General features: G+C 39.0%; 2 protein-coding genes and 1 long non-coding RNA gene across 9 annotated transcripts in view; all 3 read left to right on the top strand.

Moving 5' to 3' along the window:
- Positions 1–1,993, top strand: part of LOC111246995 (uncharacterized) — a 23,541-nt gene extending 21,548 nt beyond the window's left edge. The window contains exons 3-4 of one of the 5 annotated variants that reach the window (XM_086983068.1): positions 65–172; positions 1,417–1,993. In XM_086983068.1, the coding sequence (XP_086839194.1) occupies positions 65–172; positions 1,417–1,452 (144 nt within the window). In that variant the 3' untranslated portion in view covers positions 1,453–1,993. Of the gene's footprint in view, positions 1–64; positions 667–1,416 lie in introns of those variants that run through there. The other 4 variants (XM_086983065.1, XM_086983066.1, XR_015323344.1 and 1 more) reach the window with 4 other exon arrangements.
- A 2,405-nt stretch (positions 1,994–4,398) lies between these two features.
- LOC111247986 (isoamyl acetate-hydrolyzing esterase 1 homolog) lies at positions 4,399–10,850 on the top strand. 3 transcript variants are annotated; one of them, XM_086983949.1, is made up of 7 exons: positions 4,399–4,521; positions 6,111–6,265; positions 8,456–8,603; positions 8,779–8,837; positions 9,272–9,533; positions 9,843–10,058; positions 10,423–10,850. In XM_086983949.1, the coding sequence occupies exons 3-7, from the start codon at positions 8,547–8,549 to the stop codon at positions 10,624–10,626; spliced, it is 798 nt and encodes a 265-aa protein (XP_086840075.1). In that variant the 5' UTR covers positions 4,399–4,521; positions 6,111–6,265; positions 8,456–8,546; the 3' UTR covers positions 10,627–10,850. The 3 variants fall into 3 exon arrangements, with proteins under 3 accessions (XP_086840075.1, XP_022655372.1, XP_022655373.1); XM_022799637.2 differs by lacking the exon at positions 4,399–4,521 and adding an exon at positions 5,564–5,724; XM_022799638.2 differs by lacking the exon at positions 4,399–4,521 and adding an exon at positions 5,731–5,986.
- A 4,358-nt stretch (positions 10,851–15,208) lies between these two features.
- On the top strand, positions 15,209–17,305 carry LOC147757048 (uncharacterized). Its single transcript, XR_015325218.1, has 2 exons — positions 15,209–15,419; positions 17,151–17,305. It is a non-coding gene; the product is annotated as an uncharacterized LOC147757048 (long non-coding RNA).
- Positions 17,306–18,222: the final 917 nt, after the last annotated feature.

Raw genomic sequence — 18,222 nt, 5'->3', positions numbered from 1 at the left:
TTTATCCGTAGTAAATAAAGAAAATGGTTTTATTTTTTTTTGGTATTTATCTTCCGTTTTACAGGCCGTATCGGTATTTGGTCCTGGAAGAGTACAAATATTGGAGGGGTGCTCTATAAACTCTCTAATTTGGATACCTTGGAAGGACAAACTTCCACAAAACGCGTTTAGGGTAGGACGAACCTACGATGGTGAAGATGTGTTCCTAGGGAGGAGTTGTATACGAGGCCGGGTTCTATTTGGTAGGAAAAAAAAACTACCAAAAGATGTAAAGGTTACCTCACTTTAGAACGCTAAATGCACAACTAGCTATGAAATCACTAGCAAATTGTATATTTATTTCTCTTTTAAAATGGCGCTGCATGGGTATGCTGTCAAACCCATATCAGGCACACAAAAGATTTTCATTTGACGAGATTAGTTTCAATCAGGTTCTATTAATGATCGATTAGTATTTCATGGGCCTCTTTTCCATTTGAAAATAGCCTAATATTTATATACCTTTTTTGTAATACTTCGAAGTAAAACTCCTGCCATCTGAATCTTTGTGGATCCCGGCGTAGAATACAACACTTTACGATGTAACATCTTTTATTTTTATTATCTCCTGAGAACTACAACAAAATGTGTTCTCGCAATAGAAGAAATAAACGCATAGCAAAATTACTTTTGTCCATATGTCGATAATGTTGTTGTGTATAAGCTATCGAACCGGGCACACATCTACCATATATATATATATAAAAGAAATTTTTCTTCAGAGGGCGTACTCCATATCAGATGCAAATTGGACAAACTCGCTGTCAATGTTAGCATTACGTATTGGCAAGCAGCCAACAATGCTACACCTTTGCCACCTGGAATTACCTGTATCACTTGAGTGATAGCCATTATTCATTGTCCTGTGTGTGCCAAAACGCATTTTCTAACATAAATCGCTGAATGCGCCTGTTTCGTTGATTTAAGGCTCCCCATTTAGGTTTTTTTTTTTTTTTTTTAAGTAAATATCTCTCTTATTGTTCGGATTACGAAGGAAATTGCAAAAAATATATTCTTCTTTGCAAATAGACGGGTAGGCAGACGAGAGAAAAGCTGCAGCGATCTTTTAGAAAGGTGTTTTTTTTTTTTTAGCAATTACTTAATTTGATTATTTTCGGAACAAATTATTTAAGGCGAATTTCCCTTTCTCTCTTCTGCTATTGTTTTCTTTCTAGCTTCACATAATATTGCATCTAGTTCACGGGGATGCCTTATTAATAACTGAGTCGTTAATGAAGGGCGAACCTCAACACCAAGGATGAATGACAAGTGTTCGAAGGGCATACATTACGAAAGAAATATTCTATCAAACCTATCATTTACGCATTGACTCTCTAGAATTATTTGTCTCGTAACTCTGTTTTCCGATTTCATTAGGCAGATTTCAAGAATCGTACGGAACACTTCTCATAAGTGTTGGAGGAACAGAACTGGTTCGCAGTATTGGCTTTGAAATACTTGCAGAGAAGCTTTCGTAAACGGAATGTATGCGATGGCGCGAACCTACTCTGAACGAAAGAACTTGGAACTCAAGATATTTGGTGGTTCTCTATGTATGACCAATGTTGAGGTAGTTCTGCTAGGTTTGAGAGCTGCCTTGATCGCTCGTCGCATGTAAAACATATCTAAATCATGTCGGCTTAACTTAAGTTAAAGGGAATGCCGTACTGTGTATGTCATTCCATTTAAATTGTCAGAACCGAACCATTCATGAGAAAATCACAGCCAAACGGCCTCTTGCAGTTGAGAAGCTTAGACAATATACGCCGTCATAACCAATCAATAGTGTTTTAAGCGTGTTCCCTAATATAAGGGCGAACTCAAAACATGTAGAAAGAAGCATGCTAGCAAACAAGTTCTAGAGCCATAAGCAACAGGCTATATGCGCCGCAAAGCTGATCGGCAGCGGTCTCATAATAAAATTTCGACCTCTCAAATGTCTTGTTATTGTTTATTCGCCACAGATCTATGAGTTTTGTGTTTGAAAATATAATACACCTCAGAGTACGCAAGATTACCTGTACAAGGCTACGATATCTGCTTCGTTGGTAGGCCTAGAAAGTAGCCTTGTTTTAGGATCTCATAAATAGACCGGTTGCGCTTTAACTGTGCCGATTGGGTTAACAAAGAAGCCTGTGTTGTTGGGTCGCAGCTTGACTCGTTTGCTTGGGAACTATTGCTCGCGCTTACTAATCCGTATTGAAAGATTATTAAAAATCGGCAATGAGGGAACTTTTCTCGAACTATAAAATCTAATTTATAGCCATACTATTTTAGGAACATATATAAACTTAGTAAGGGCTGATACATTTCATGCAATTACTTATGATATTTAATCGCCTCATATTCATTTACGGATCATACCATTATTGGTCCATTAAAGGACGTTTATTTTTTTTATGAAAAACCAGATGATGCGTAGAAAGTATCACCGATCTTCGATTTAACTCAGTTCTGTGGCTGGTTTTCACAACTAATTAATCATTATAGCTTTTAAATCTTGCAGTAATTAAATTAGAATCTTTCCTGGATAGTCGTCTATTTGGTGGCGAAATGTACAATTATGGTTCTAAAGCTCTCCCATTTTTACGTTCCCTGTAGAGAAAACATCACGAAAATCAGAGTACAATATTGGGTTCGTCTCGCTATCCACCTGAAAGGCTCTGTCGGCTAAGTTGTAGGTGAGCACTTGATCATTTCGTTCCTCCCACACACATAATATATAATGATATACAGCTTTGTTTTATACAAAAATATTCACCTTATTCCAACTTAACGGAGTGGTGTCATCACTGGCTTTTGCCTAGTACGCAAAAAGTCTCATTTCATGGACAATCAGTCACGTACTCACTTCACTTCTAACTACTAAAACTAATACTTAAGAAACCATTAAAGAGACCATTATTGTACTACGTACGCATACATATACACTATATGGAGCTAACCATTTAAAAAATAGCGTTGCGCAAAATTTTGGTTTTAATTTAGTTCGGACGGTTTAGCATTTCTGACTTTTTTTCCCATAGTTTTTTCCCCACTTCTGTGCGACGACTGGGCAACCGACATAATTTGTCTTACCTGGGACTTGGATAACACTAAAACGATTTCATCACACGCAGCAGTACCAAAATAATAGCTCCGTCGGCGTTTGCTTGCATTAATTCTGGACTCCCGTCATCTTTGAAGGAAGGGAAAAAGAGGCACTTTTATAGTTCATAATAAAATATATCAAATACAAAGTTTGAATACCCAGGAGCAACTGAACGCAGACATCAAAAGTAGCTCATGCGCTTACGAAAAAACGGATTCGCACTTCGTGACCCAAAAAACGTGTGACGGTCGGTTTAATTGTATTGGTAAAAAGTCGTCTGCGGCATCATGTATTATATGTTGAAGCCATTCGCATCATTTCTATGTCGAAGAGTAAACTAGACTCGGAAGAATTTAAGGATCGTCACTGACTGCAAAAGCAGTATGTCAACATTTCTCTTGGTATACGTGCACTCCTACGCGTTTTCTGGAAATCGTGGACAAAGATACAAGGTAGGTCTAGACAAGGACCGTGGCCGAAGAAATTGTACTGCGGGTTAGGCGGGATTCTACTGAATCTGATCCTACGCAAAGAGAGTCATTTCGATATACACTAACTACAAAGTGGTGGACCAATGAAAACAATCCTTTCTCGTGATTCATGAACAAGTCTGGCTTTCTATTTGAATAGAAAGCATTATTAAGTCAAACAAATTATTGAAGTTTGGCCATGTTATTCTATCCACTATCACACAGTCCCAACTTTATCCGGTCAGATATAATATCTCTAAGCAAATTCAACTAAACGAAAAAAACTTTTCGATTCCTTGGATCGTATATAAATGCATATTATCTCTAGTTGCAATACATTGGCGTTAATAATCAATTTTCAGTTTTCGCCAATTTCTGCAAAATCGGAGGTTCATTAAGAGCTTGTTAGAGCGCATGGGAAAAAAAGCCAGCTAGACTAATCCACCATTCACTAAACGCTCCGGGGCGAAGTTTTTTTTTTTTTGAAAAATAGGAAACTCAGTAACTTAATCAATATTTTAAATGTATCTTGATAAAATGCTAGATCATGCAAAAAGCAAATAACACAATGCTCCACTTGATTTTCCTACTGTGCTCATTTCAAAAGTTCCGAGTTAGATTACAATGTGAATGGTTAAAGTTCGCGAAACATAGACCAACAAGACATTAGCTGGCTTCCTTCTCACCGAATCCCGAGATCAAATTTATCGACTAAAGCTGAAAAAATTTGGGGTAGAAATACGTCACGTATGTTTTCAATGGATCCAATGAATATAAAAGAAGCAAAATTCTATCAATGATCACTGTTGAGCACAATCAGAATCGAGCAGTACTTCGAATGCAGAATACGAGGTAGATTAAAAACAAACCGATAACGTGTCAGTTTCATAAGGCGATTCCGGAAAACATGTGTTACTAAGGGTTCGTACAAATCTTTGATTGGCTAATTTAATCCTCATAAAGTTCTTCGTATAGCTGTGATGCAAAATAAAATGCTATTTATAGATTCGGTTCATCTGTGAATAGTACGGATAGCAATAAAGATGAAAGGTCGTTTTTTTTCTGGGTTTTTCCTCGAATATTTACATCAACTATACAGTATGTACAGAGTTGATAGCAATATGATCATCCAAGGTGGGAACTGTGCGTTTTGCTGCGATAAAATATGCATTAGCGAGAAGTGATGAACATGTATAACTGTTCCTGGAGCAGGCCCATATTTTGTCCTGGAAATCCTAAGAGTCAGCCTTTGACAACCTTTAAATGGTCTATCCGCGTAATAGCGAATCACACACATGTGGACTCTCCAAAATGGTCTATTAAAAGAAATCACAATAAATACTTTTATTTTATCTTTGTCAACTCGAACCGGCTCTGACAGTTCTGAAATGGCGCTGCACGCGTTGGGTCAAATCGATTTATCAAATGTGTAAAAACCAATTTAGGGCATCCAGCTGAAGAGTGTCTGGACAGTCGTCCCATAGGCGCAAACGAGACATTAGATGATGTACGAGGGTGCATATTTATCAGAGGTCGGGATTTGAGCTTTACGTAGCCGTATTGTCTCTGAGTAGGTATTTTCGATATATTCAACGGCAGTATGAAACTCTGTTCTCAAGCTTACCGTGAACCTAACAAATGTCTAGCGAAGTTTAGATCAAAATTCATTTGGACGATATTGATATTTGTTACGCGATAAACTACGCCCAGGTGGCGCCACCTGCAATTATATATTTCAGTCAATATGCAGAAATACCTATAATGTAGGATAAAAACTATGCACATTCAGTATGGCGTAGGCTCCATTCAAAACTACCGTATATTTTTTTATAAATCATTATCAAATCAATGATTCGATAATCTGTTAATTCAGATAGTACATCCGCTGCGCAGTGCAGATATGTTTAACACATGCTTTCACAAAAGATTGTTACCAGAATCCGTCTGCAGAGCCAATTGTGGTAACGTTCTATTTGACCTGTCCTCGAGGGTCACTTGTCAATGCTCTCTGTTATAATAAGTCGCGGGCCGGCGTGTGGTCTGCATCGTCTGCTTCGAACAGCTGACACAGACTTGATCGGTTTAAAGCGCATAGTTTTACAGCTTGGAGCAGACTTTACGGTGGTAAGGAACTCTTCGTTTGAGCAAAAACTGGCGTGCAAACGGCACGACATAAACTGCATATTAAATTGGCTTTAATTGTATTATTTGTAAATCTTCTGTATTTTGTACGGTTACACGACTCAGAAAACAGTGGTAGCTTGTAAAATGTTTACTTGTATGGTATAGTGGATTGCTTTCTCTGTGGATAAACGTGCGCCTGAATTGCTATTATTATTATAATGCTAATATTACATGATCTCATAAAAGAAAGAAGCGCTAAACAGTGAGTACCTACAACGAACGCAAGGCTATTGATTTTTTTGGTTATGGAAAAGTGAGCATAAGATAAAAGCTAAAACGTACCATACATATGTTTACGTTGTTTCACGATTTGTTATCTTGTTCAGGTGGTTGACCGTGAAGTGAAGTTATATGAAAACTGAAGTTTATAAACTATTATTCTTGTAAGTTTGCTCGTTTAACTAAAACGTGCCACGAACAAAACTTTCTGCCACCGAACCCGCTACATTAACTTTGTCTCTCGATTCTGTCTTCGAAAACTGTAAGTTTTCTTTTCTGTGATTCATTTTGCAACACCATTGTATGCTTATGGTATTATATTTTAATGGACATATGGAAGGAAGCTAACTGTGTTGCTGGTCAAGGGCTTAATTGATTATTCGTGGCATCTTTACCGCTAACGGTGGATTCAACTGTAATAACAATAATGTCCATTTTGTTTTTAAGATGATCGTAAAGACACGTATTGTAGGCGATGTATATACTCTGTTACCATGCGAAATACCGATTAGCCTGTCGCTACAGTAGGGTAATTTAGGGTCCCCGTCCACAATAATCTGCTCAGCCAATAATAACAGATTAGCGAAGAGATAAGTATCTAGCACACAAGGACATGCCTATCGCTTTCAATGACTACCATAGCTAACGGTGGTAATGCTTTTTAGACAAATTGCTAGATAATGGCATGTTTATATATTAGTAATATTATATAACATAATGCTACTTATATGTTATACAACTTTAATGATAGCTGTTAGCATTTGAGTACAAATCAATTTGCTCCATCTTTTCGACGAGTCTTCTTTTTAAACATCAGTTCAAGTAAGCGCTGGTTATTTTAAGATTTAGATGGTATACGGAAAATGTTCATCAACCAAAGCATCGGTGCGGTACATCGATTAGAGGTTGAAGGTGCGATTTGCTTTTCGCTTTCGGCTTTTTATAAATGCGTATTTTAATAGTACGGAGCGTTTTAATAAGATAAGAAAGCGGAGAGGAGCTGAAAAGAGCCTTAAGCTTCGTTGCCGGCAAAGCTCAGAACCCCATTAGGCCCACAACATCTAAACGCTATCTAAAGTGGATTTTTGTTGTTTTTTTTTTGTAGTTTATCATAAAACACATTATTTAAGTAGGTTTCTAACTTCGAATCGAAGACTACTGCACAAACTGTCGAACTTTGGTTATCCTTCCACAGGATTGCGTAACTCGATAAATGTTCTGTGTATATAGCTATTTAATATTCATTTGCAAATGCCACTTGGCGATAAGTATTCTAAGAATAACTTTAGGCCGAAAAGCTAAGTTCAACTAATGACAAATGACTTAATCATCTTTTTCTAAACAGTTCAATGAAATGCTATAGTAGTTGGATCTATTTTTGAGATAAAACTAAACATTCATCAGAAAGACGACACATACAAATTTTAAGATGGTAGAAAGAAAATGTCAGCTGACACAGATGTTTGATCCGCCAGACCGTCGAATAAGGAAACATTACGTATGCTCATACTGCTTAATGGTAGCAAACTTGAACCGATAGAGTTTAGGCTGAGAGCAGACTAACAGATAAATGTCGGTGTGCATCAAAATTCATAATTTTGTTCCAACTGAGGATATTTTAGCAATGAATATTGACATAGCTAGCCGGACTTTTTGTCTAAAGTGTAACTCATTTGTAAAATTGTATTACCTAATGTCTATCCGTCACGGTCTCAAACTTCTCAATGAAAGCTTACCTGATTGTCAAACGGTGTAACCATGACCCAAATATCTAAACAAAGCTTATTCTTTCTTAATAACGAGTCGAACGAACCATTCAATACTTTGTAAGGCGTCCATTCAGATAAACTTATTTCGCTGTGTTAAAATTGAACGTCATATGCCATCGTGCCTTTGATGTACCTACCTGACCCTAATGCTCCTTACATAAATGGAACCGACCTTTGAGACAGGACATCCTATATGCTTCTATGGTTGGTACTATATTAGTTACACTGAATTAGCCATCTGGTTTGTTAGAATTCAACATCTTCAATGTTAGATTATAAGTCTGTGCGTGAACCCCACGAAAACGGCGCCTTATTTTGTCCTGAGGTAACATTATTTGTAATGGAACTTGCAAAATTTGCTATGTTAACATTTCATTGAGGTTTTTACCTATTTAATACGAATAACAGTAGGTTTTGCTAGAACCAATCGTGGTGATTATGTACTCATCAAAGAATCAGGTCATACGGAAATCCCGCTCTGTCACGATTTGTGGACTCCATTAGACAACTAAAAAAACAAAGCTGACCATAAGTCAATGTTCATGATTATGCCGAATTTGATCGTCGTACACTGCAGCGTATAAACAGAGCATTTTTACAGCTAATGTAATGCTAGCGGAACGCTAGCTTTAGGTTAATTGTTGCGAATATACTAAGACGCAGGGTTTTTTTTTATTCGAAAGTGACTCAAATTTGGTCCGCTTAGAGCTGTTGATTACGCATTGAAGTTTGTTGACTTGGTCGTCGGCAAGGCCAACTGGGATCATACGGAATATGGCAACCGCGATCGATTATCCAAAAGTGCTCTGCTTTGGCGACTCGTTGACGCAGGTAAGACTGTCCCGAGTTCAAATCGACCAAGACAGTGCCGCCAATAATTAAAAATAATATAATGCATTTATGATTCAAAATCAATGCCGTTGGGTTAATTATTATTATTCGGCAGTTCGACTGTTATTTTAGAAATGTTTGTTCGAAAAACTACTCAGGGAGATTCTTTTTGCAGTACTGCTTCAACTTGAATGATGGATGCTGGGGTACCATCATTGCGTCTCGTTATCAACGGTAAATAAATACTTATAATAGATAAAATCTTTCCTATTTTAATGCCTGTATCTTTGAGCACTGCTGCAAGTACCAGGCCGCGTCCTCATGAGGAATTCAAGAAGAAAAACTAGGTAGATCAAGCTGATAAGCTAATAATTAATATACTCAATTATATTATTCGATCAGGTTGGATCTATACAGTCGGAAACGTGAATTTTCGCCATTGCATTTGTAGCAAGTTACATCACACGGTTCATGCTAAAGAAACTAGTGAAAATGAATTCATTTGGAATTTCACGTCTCGATACATCTATTTTTCATCAGTAACTAAAAAATGGGAAAATCTTTCTACTCTGCCAGTGTTCCTAGGCACATCTAATTCCTAGCTGCATAGGTATGTAAAATATCTTTTATATTACTATTAATATATATTAATTAATCTGGAAATATAGGCAGGTTGACGTGATAAATCGAGGGTTCAGTGGCTACACTTCACGGCAAGCCATACACATGTTGCCTCGTATTCTCTCAGCCTTCAGCAGTTGCCAGACGGTGCTCGGAACACAGACTGATGGCAATCCTCGCGCAAATACATCAATCACTGCGCTGCTCGTTTGGTTCGGTGCTAACGACGCCTGCACCCCCGCAAATGTCGCACACGTTCCTGTAGACGAATACGGGAACAATTTGGATTTGATCGTCGATCAGGCCATAGTGTGTTTCTACGTTGTTTATTGTTTGGGATACTATATCTTCTGTGCTACTTTCTAGAAAAATCGATATAGACCATTAAATAGATAACTCCATAGCTAGTTTGTTCGGCAACTTTTACCTTAAAAAGCGGCGGCAACTTTTACCTTAAAAAGCGGCGGCCATGTTTACCTCAAAAAGCGGCGGCCATGTTTACCTTAAAAAGCGGCGGCAATGTTTACCTTAAAAAGCGGCGGCAACTTTTACCTTAAAAAGCGGCGGCAATGTTTACCTTAAAAAGCGGAATTCATAACAGATTTTCTTACTGTACAGGCTTCTGGACTGCCTGTCTCACGTATCATTCTGATCACCCCGCCCGAGTACGACCACGCTAAATGGACGGAGCTTAAAGGAACGGAGGGCGTTCCAGCTGATCAAATTGGACGAGCCGAGGGTCGCAGTAAGCTGTATGCTGAAAAATGTGTCGAAATAGCAAAAAAGCGAGGCACCCAGGTGGCTGACATCCACAAAGCAATGCAGGCCGAGTCGGTAAGCTGAGTAAACTTCTTTAGTTTTACCTTAAGTGCCTTTTTGTACCTCTGTGTAAAGATATAGGTAGACGATTTGGCACTACCGAAGAACTTTCTATTACAGAATTTTATTAGCCTAAAAATTAGGTATAGGATTCTCTGACATGGCGTCATTTAATTTCACAAGTGTTGTCAAAGTGGTGTGAAATCAGGAAAAAATAATTCAATCGCTTGGTTGAGCTTGAATTTCAATAGGGATTCAGATATCGAAAATTACTATAATATAGTTGCTTATATCCTTCATTTTTCAAATCTTTATCTTAAAGAATTGATATTTCAATGTGACTGTATTTTGCAAACATTTTTTTCGTATGTTATGACAGGATTGGCGTTCATTAATGGAGGACGGACTGCACTTCAACGTTCGTGGGGCAAAGTTTGTAGCTGACGTGTTAATCAAGCATCTTGACCGGCTTGTAGCAAACCTGCCTATTATTTTTCCTTTATCAGAGAACTCAAAACGGGACAATCCAAAAGAAGAACTCATGAATTGGATGCCACGTTGCAATGAAAAACAGACGAAATGACCGTTTCAACAAGAACCGGCTAAACTTATTGACTGTTCCTCGAGTTCTTAAGCCATTTATTGATTTGGCTATTTGACTAGATATTAACTTTAGAACATCTAAATCTGAGTTTGGTTTCTTTTTTTTGCCTAAACAGCTCGAACTAATCATTGCCATCTTTGTTACATTTGTTTATCCTAGAGCGTGCTACGACTTTAAAGTTTCAAATAAAGGAGAATTTCTTATTGCTAGTTCTTATTTGTAGATCTTACACGGGCTTTAACAACCTTTTCGATACATTAAGCCTATCATGCAAATACTTATTGAAAATATATATAGGGCAATACACCAACTATATAGAGTATATAGAAAAACATTAATATAAACAATAAACCACACAAAACCGATGTTATACCAATCATCGCAACTGCCGCACCGTGAGGTTCGTATACAGCCCTTTGAGCGAAAACCCTTCAAAGGGATAATTAGACGTACAGTCTGAACTTCCTAGGTACAAAGATATTGCACAACAGTGATATGATCTTTCTCTGAGTGACAAAGTTGAAATCTGAGTGAAATCGCTAGCTAGCACGCAATGGTAGAAAATCCTGTAAAGCTGCAAAGGGTAAGTCAAATATTGCGCTTGAAAGTTTCTAGTGTTTAGTGAACCCTGGGGTACAACTCAAGAGGTACGTCCTAGCTAAATACATTTACATACAAAGTACGATTTATTCGTGTTTTTAACACTACATTATTCATGTTCACTCATATACTGTAATATACACTAATAAACACCCTCAAAACTCAAGCACGGCCGCTTTTGAAAAAGCGAAGGAAGTACTTTGGTTTCGAGATGGGGTAGTGACTGCAGCTCATATAATTTTCTAACTGCAATTGCAAAAAGCCAAGCGAAGAACGAAAATCTTGGACGGGAGCGGCGGATGGGATCGTGTTTAAGGTCGTGGGAACAATAGACTACCAGACTGACAGGTTTCAGGACTTGTGCCTTTGTTGCGGTGGTCCAGAGATGAACTCGACCGAATGATTCGTTATGTCCTTGATATCACCACTCCAAATCCACTCCCATTTTTCTTCGAATTTAATGAAGGTACAGGCTAATAAAGAGTGCGGCTTGAGGAAAGAATTGCGACAGTCGGTATGAGTTTCAGCAGAGCCAAATCCAGCTCTCAATTATGAGAGCTGGATTTGGCTTTATTTTAACTTTTTTTTTTTAACTTATTTAACTTTAAATTAAATTAAATTAAACTTTAAAATTAAAAATTTAATTTATTTAAATGTTTACCACCATATTTGGTGTTGCATGTATACTTCGGCCCCAACAACGCGGTGATGCGTTATCTACGCCTCTTCAAAAAACAAGTCAAAAATGATTCAAAGACAAGCAAAAACGCGAAGTCACATTAGAGCCAATCACATTTAATAACTTATGCGCTACGCGCCGATAGCGGACAAAATTTGGCTGGTGGATACTCAGTGCTGGTTGAGTTTATTTCAGGAGAAATTAATTCAGAAAGGAAAGGACTTTTTACTTTCGAAGATAAACGTTCAGTAGCAAAGCTTTCACTTTTCGAAAACCACGAAATCGCTGAAATTCATCGAAAGTTGATGAAGGGATCTTATACAAGGAGGTGTCAAGCGAAAGCATAGTATTGTAGCTGCAAACGATTCAAGAAGAGAGAGCGTAAGATTGAAAACCAGGCAGGACCTAAGCAGATGTCAGAACCTGAAAGTCAAGAACGCATCGTTACGGTCCAAGAGGTTTGCTAAGAAAGCAAGGCCTGGGGTGTAAAAGCTCTGTCGGCCAAAACGGGCATTTTACAATTCTTAAAACATGGGGTACAATTCTTCTGTAACATGTAAAATGTTACAGAATTATAACCCAAGTACTAAAAACGGCGAAATTGAGTAAAACATGGGTTTGTGAACTGACTTTTGGTCAACAGAAAACCCGCCTAAAGCATACAGTTGCAATAGACCAGGCATCGTTCAATTTCCACTGCTAACTGGAGAAGAACCAGGCAAAATAATAACGTCGTTCTAGAGAGAACTCGAGTTTGGTCATAGTGTCGAGTAGGTTTCGCTATAAGGCGATGCAATGGACATTAAAAGCATCTGTTACTATGATATACGAGATACTGACTGAAACTGAACAATGTCCGCTAGCTTGAATTCTCCAATCGGCTCATGGACTGTTGGCCCGGCAACTGAAAGTATGCAAAGTGGTCAGTTGACGACAATGCCAGACTCCATCGTCATGCCTCAATAACTTCTTGGATTGAGCAAAGGAATATCTAACGTTAGTTTGGACTCGTTTATTCCCGCGATTTAAGTTTATGTGAGATTTTTCATACCCTAAGAAGGGCTCCTAATGGGCAAGCATGTCCCATTAGCGATGTACTTCGAGCAGCCATAGATAGAACAATTATATATGGGAGCGCGAGTGGTTGGTATAGGACTGTCCAGAAGATGCCCGAGCGGTGGCAAAACTATGTAAATAATAAAAGAGAGTGAACTTAACAAATAATAAAAGAATCCTTCTTGCTCAAATAGTACAAAAAGTAATTCAATTTCAGAGTTCGCCCGATTCGTTTGCAATAGCCTAATAGTTTGAAGAATGTAAGGACCTCCTTAAAAATGTTTTGAGAAGGGTGGGATGCACACCTTCAAAGAATGAAAGCACTGATGAGGCGAAGATTGCTTTTGGTAGATCCAACTGCTGTCCCTAACCTTCTTCAAAAGAAAACTGATATGTAGATTGATATGTTGCTAAGGGGCCTATGAAAAGCGTTCTAAAATTTGCGAACTTTATGCCCCGGATTTCAGGGCTATCGAAGAGTGTATTGTCTCTAATGGCAATAGTGGCGGAACTTGTTTCACTCTCTTTTAATGCTAATGTATGTCTTTTTAAAAGGAGATATAGATGAACTCTACTGTTACCGGTACTACAGACTCGCAAAGAGAATTAGCAAATTAAATCTCACAACCGCACAAAGGGCCGCATTGTAGAACTGGCAAGAACAGTGGGCGCGGAGCAAGATTTGCGGGATTGACCAGGATCATAGACACGTATTCTGATACACAATATGGCCAATGAACCATGCAGAAAGTTCGTGCATCATGTCACTCAATTAAGACCATTCAGAGCCAATTTCGCAAACGTCCGTAAGGCACAGATACTTTTGTGTGTTCTCTGAGTGTCGGAAAAAAACAAGGTTGAATATATGATTCTTCACGGCGCAATTTTAGATGCGACGCGGTAAGACCACCTATACTACAAACCTTCACAATAAGGAACGACCAAAATATTTATGGAAAGCATGATGAAGTCAAACAATTTGTAAATCGATGACACGGTTATCTTTAGCAGTTTTACGAAGGAAGGCTAGCGCATGAAAAACGACAATCTTAAGCGGACTATGAGGCAAAAAGAAGTTGTAGATGCTAGTTCGCCCATTCAACCTTTCCCCCTTCAAGATTTCGAAGTAACATAACCAGTGTGCCAACTCTTGTAGGAATCCCCTAAAGGCCCGAGTTGTGTGTCTTATTATTTTATCGGGAAGTCTATACTACTTGTCACCTGAGAAAACTTACCCTGGGGCACCAGAGACCCGTAGGCGGATACCCTAACTTTGTAAAAAAAACATTCCTATGATCTTTAAGGTTATTTAACATTTTTATTAATTTCTGCTAGGTCTTGCCTACAGCTCCCGGCAGGTCACGCTCTAAAAGCTCAGGTGAGCGCTTAGGGCTTAGGTATGCTATTGCTGCGCATGGAGCCCATGCGAAAGGTAGGCTTGCCCTTCTGTGATCCTGTATTTTTTAAATGAAAAGAAATCTGTTGATGCTTTTGTTGTTTGAAAGAGGACTACTCGCACAGTTTCGTCCGACGCAGCATAATATGGTAGTCAAGTATGAAAGCCTGTGAGCCCAAGTAAATAACTTAAAAGAACATTATAGCAACTAAAAAATCGTTCACTCAGAACTCAGAGCATCACAGGCAGAATCAAGCTTAATTATTTGTATGATCTTTATTAACTACCGCTATAATGGATTACCATTGTTAGGTCAATCACATTGTCACTAAGTCTATATTTAGAACAGCGTCTATGACGTGCGTAGCTTGCAAGTTCGTTCCTCGTATGACTAAAATTTAGATTTTTGTGTGAGTGCATAGAATGCTGTACGATATGACAAATCAGCTACATAAACATAAACTTGTGAGAATAGATTCCTAACACTTTTGACTTATTTACTTATACTTACGTACTTATATACTATATACTTAGATAACGCTGTTTTGCATTACTTAAGGATTTTACAAGCGGGAGGCTCAGTACGAGCGATGTCAAGTGAAAAAGGGGATTGTTATTTCTAACGCGAAACTCATACGATCAACCGCCAAACTGGCTGACATTATACACGTTTTATATTCATGATATATGTATATGCTGCCAGGGTTAACGTCCAATACTCCCTTAAGCACTAGTTCGGCCGACTGATTTTATTCTAATCGCAGTCCGCCGCTCGTTCTGGCGCCGTGCGAGTAGTCCGATCGGTTGTTAGCGGTTCGTCTGGTCTGCGTCTATCAGGTACGCTCAGCATATAAGCCGGCTTCGGTTGCAACTGTGTTTTAGACCGTGCCGATCGAATCGGCTCGGTGTATTTTGTGTTTAGAGCCATTCGTCAGTTTTTAGAAGTTGTTACTTTTTGTGTAAAATCGAAAATGGCTCTCCCTCCGTTCCGTCAGCAGCAGTATCTTATGACCCAGATGACACAGAATGTTCCCATACAATGTAAGTTCCGGGATATTCCGTCCGGTCAACAGCAAATTTTCTATCCTGTACCAGTGTCCTGTTGTGCGCCGGCAAACAAAAGCCTGATGATTCTGTCGTGTCCCAGTCTATTTGACGTTTTCTTGTGGGTACAATTACCCACGCTGAAATTACTTGCGATTTCATTTGTATAATAAAAACTGCGTTATTGATCGTGTCAATATCTACGAAATGATTGTGTTGACTACAGTATTATAAACATGTCTTTTCCTGCTAATTACGTAAAAAACGAATATGATTGGAACATGTTCCAAAATATGAAACAAACATCTTGAAGATTATCCAAGACTTATCTGTACCTAACAGAATCGATACAAATTTGTATTGCAATTACTCTGATATCAGAACTCTAATTTCTAATTTAATATGTGTTATTCGTAAGTTTGGAAAGATTTTCTCGTCTACTAGATATGGCTATACGTTACCACTAAACGAAGCAGATTTATTTGTTTCGCAGAATGGTGGTTAGAACATAAATTTGCTAGAAAAAAAAACCGCTCAATTATGCTATAATTAAGTCACCAAGCCCGATCGCTTCTCGTGAGCAATTCTATGTCGGTTAGACTAAATTCGTAAAATATCGTAGAACCTTTTCTAGTTTTCAAACTTTTTTTTCTAGTCAAAAAGGGCTAAAACTGTCAATTCAGAGCAGACTACTGTTTACTTAAATCGTTACGCTTTTTAAAGCTTTTTTTTTTTTATTTAATTTTAAGACTGTTGTTAGTTCCTGAAGCAACAAGTCATATTCCAGAAATTATAGGTGCCGGAATTTGCGTTTTTTTTCTTTTGTTCGTGATTGAAATAACCGACGCTAAGACGCTGTAGATCTACTATGCAGCTCATGTTACCTTATCAAGCTATTTTTAAGGCATTCAGCTTGCTCAGTAAAATGAAAATTTTATTTGTTATTTATGAGCTCTATGTCTTCGTTATCTTGAATGAACTAGTGCAATCCTAACTCAAGGACAACTCAGAAAAATCGTATGATATTATTGTACTAGTGACAACATCAAGTGATTGAATTGTTCACTTAACATTGTAGTTGTTCTGGCCCCGTGATATTACCTATGCCTTTGAAATAAAAGGTGTTTTATATGTATATTTATGAGTTTTAAGAGGATATCCTGTATGAAATTGAGTTATCGTAGTGTGATTAGCAAGGACGATCCGCTATCTAGGATAACATCAAGTTATCTTTCACTATATCGCGTAACAGTTTCTTTAATGTTTTTCTTGACACCGTCCACTTACAGTCGGTTGTTGTTATAAATAACTTAAGACAAACCAATTGTTTGTTACGAATATTGATAGTTTATTGTTATTTTATTTAAAAAAAAAAACATCTATTTGTCTCAAGCGTTTTGGCTGGCTGATTAGTGAATGTATGCGGGAAGATTCCAGTCTTTAGAATAAGTCAAATGGGGCCAGACTGGTCGGTTGAGGTATAGCACAATTTGCTAGCTCTAACGTTGACAGTTGGTACATTATATTTCTACGAATCACTAAAATAGTTTCTGTTGAGTGGTTCGATTATAAGCAAGCAAACATCGTAAATAGTCTAACTACATGAAAAGATGCTACTTTACTGAATAAAAAGAGATTAGTGCAGTTAATAGTTACAGTATATTTTAGAGGATTCACGACGGCTAGTGATGCTAGCAGGTTAACTACGTTGTGCTATGATTTTTGCAGCTCGTATAAATCCTCGTCCGTCACAGGGAAGCTCGAGTCCATTTGTGAACACAGGTCATGGCCACTCGCAATTTGTTCCGCTCAAGGTGGGCTCCCGTGCAGCGACTCAGGTAAGGCGGTAACAAGTATTTCTAAAAGGATGCTTCTAGCAGTAATGATCTGAGCCATCTATAAACATGAAAAATGTTACTCAATTCTCTATTTATATATTTCCATCGGGCTCACAAGGGCCGCATTCAGAGCAGGACGGTCCTCCTAATCAGCAGGTGCCAAGCCATCCAGGTTTGCAGTACGGTCAACCATCATCAACGAGCCAGACTCAAACCCCTCCTACCGGCACGGTTTCCTATATTCCCCCACATTCTCACTATCCTGGTTACGTTCAGGGGGTTCCCCAAGGCCCGCACCATGTGCAGCCCGGTCCCCCACAGATGCAGCAAGGGCCAGGACAGCTGCAGCCAGGGTCACAGCAGATGCAACAAGGTCCACCTCAAGCACAAGGCCCACCGCAAATGCAACAAGGGCCGCCACAGATGACTCAAGGTCCACCTCAGGGTCCACCAGGTCAATCTCAGGTGCCACAAGGTTCATCTCAAGTACAGCAAGGACAGCCACAGATGCAACAAGGACCTCCCCAGATGCAACAAGGACCTCCCCAGATGCAACAAGGACCTCCTCAGATGCAACAAGGACCTCCTCAGTTGCAACAAGGACCTCCCCAGATGCAGCAAGGACCTCCCCATATGCAGCAAGGACCTCCCCAGATGCAGCAAGGACCTCCCCAGATGCAGCAAGGACTTCCACAGATGCAACAAGGACCCACTCAGATGCAACAAGGGCCTCCTCAACTGCAGCAAGGACAGCCTCAGATGCAGCAGGGACCTCCACAGATGCATCAGGGACTTCCGCAAATACAAGGACCTCCTCAAATGCAACCTGGTGCTCCACAGACCCAACAGGCCCCACCTCAGCCCCAACAAGGTGGCCAGCAGACACAACAGGGTCCTCAACAGGGACAACAGGCTCCTTCACAGGTGCAACAGGGGCCACCAGGACCAGCAGGTATGCCTCA

The sequence above is a fragment of the Varroa destructor genome, unplaced genomic scaffold (genome assembly GCF_002443255.2).
Source record: "Varroa destructor unplaced genomic scaffold, Vdes_3.0 BEIS01000003.1, whole genome shotgun sequence".
Taxonomy (NCBI): domain Eukaryota; kingdom Metazoa; phylum Arthropoda; class Arachnida; order Mesostigmata; family Varroidae; genus Varroa; species Varroa destructor.
The sequence above is the reverse complement of the archived record's forward strand: the minus strand, read 5'-3'. Positions and strand labels throughout refer to the sequence as shown.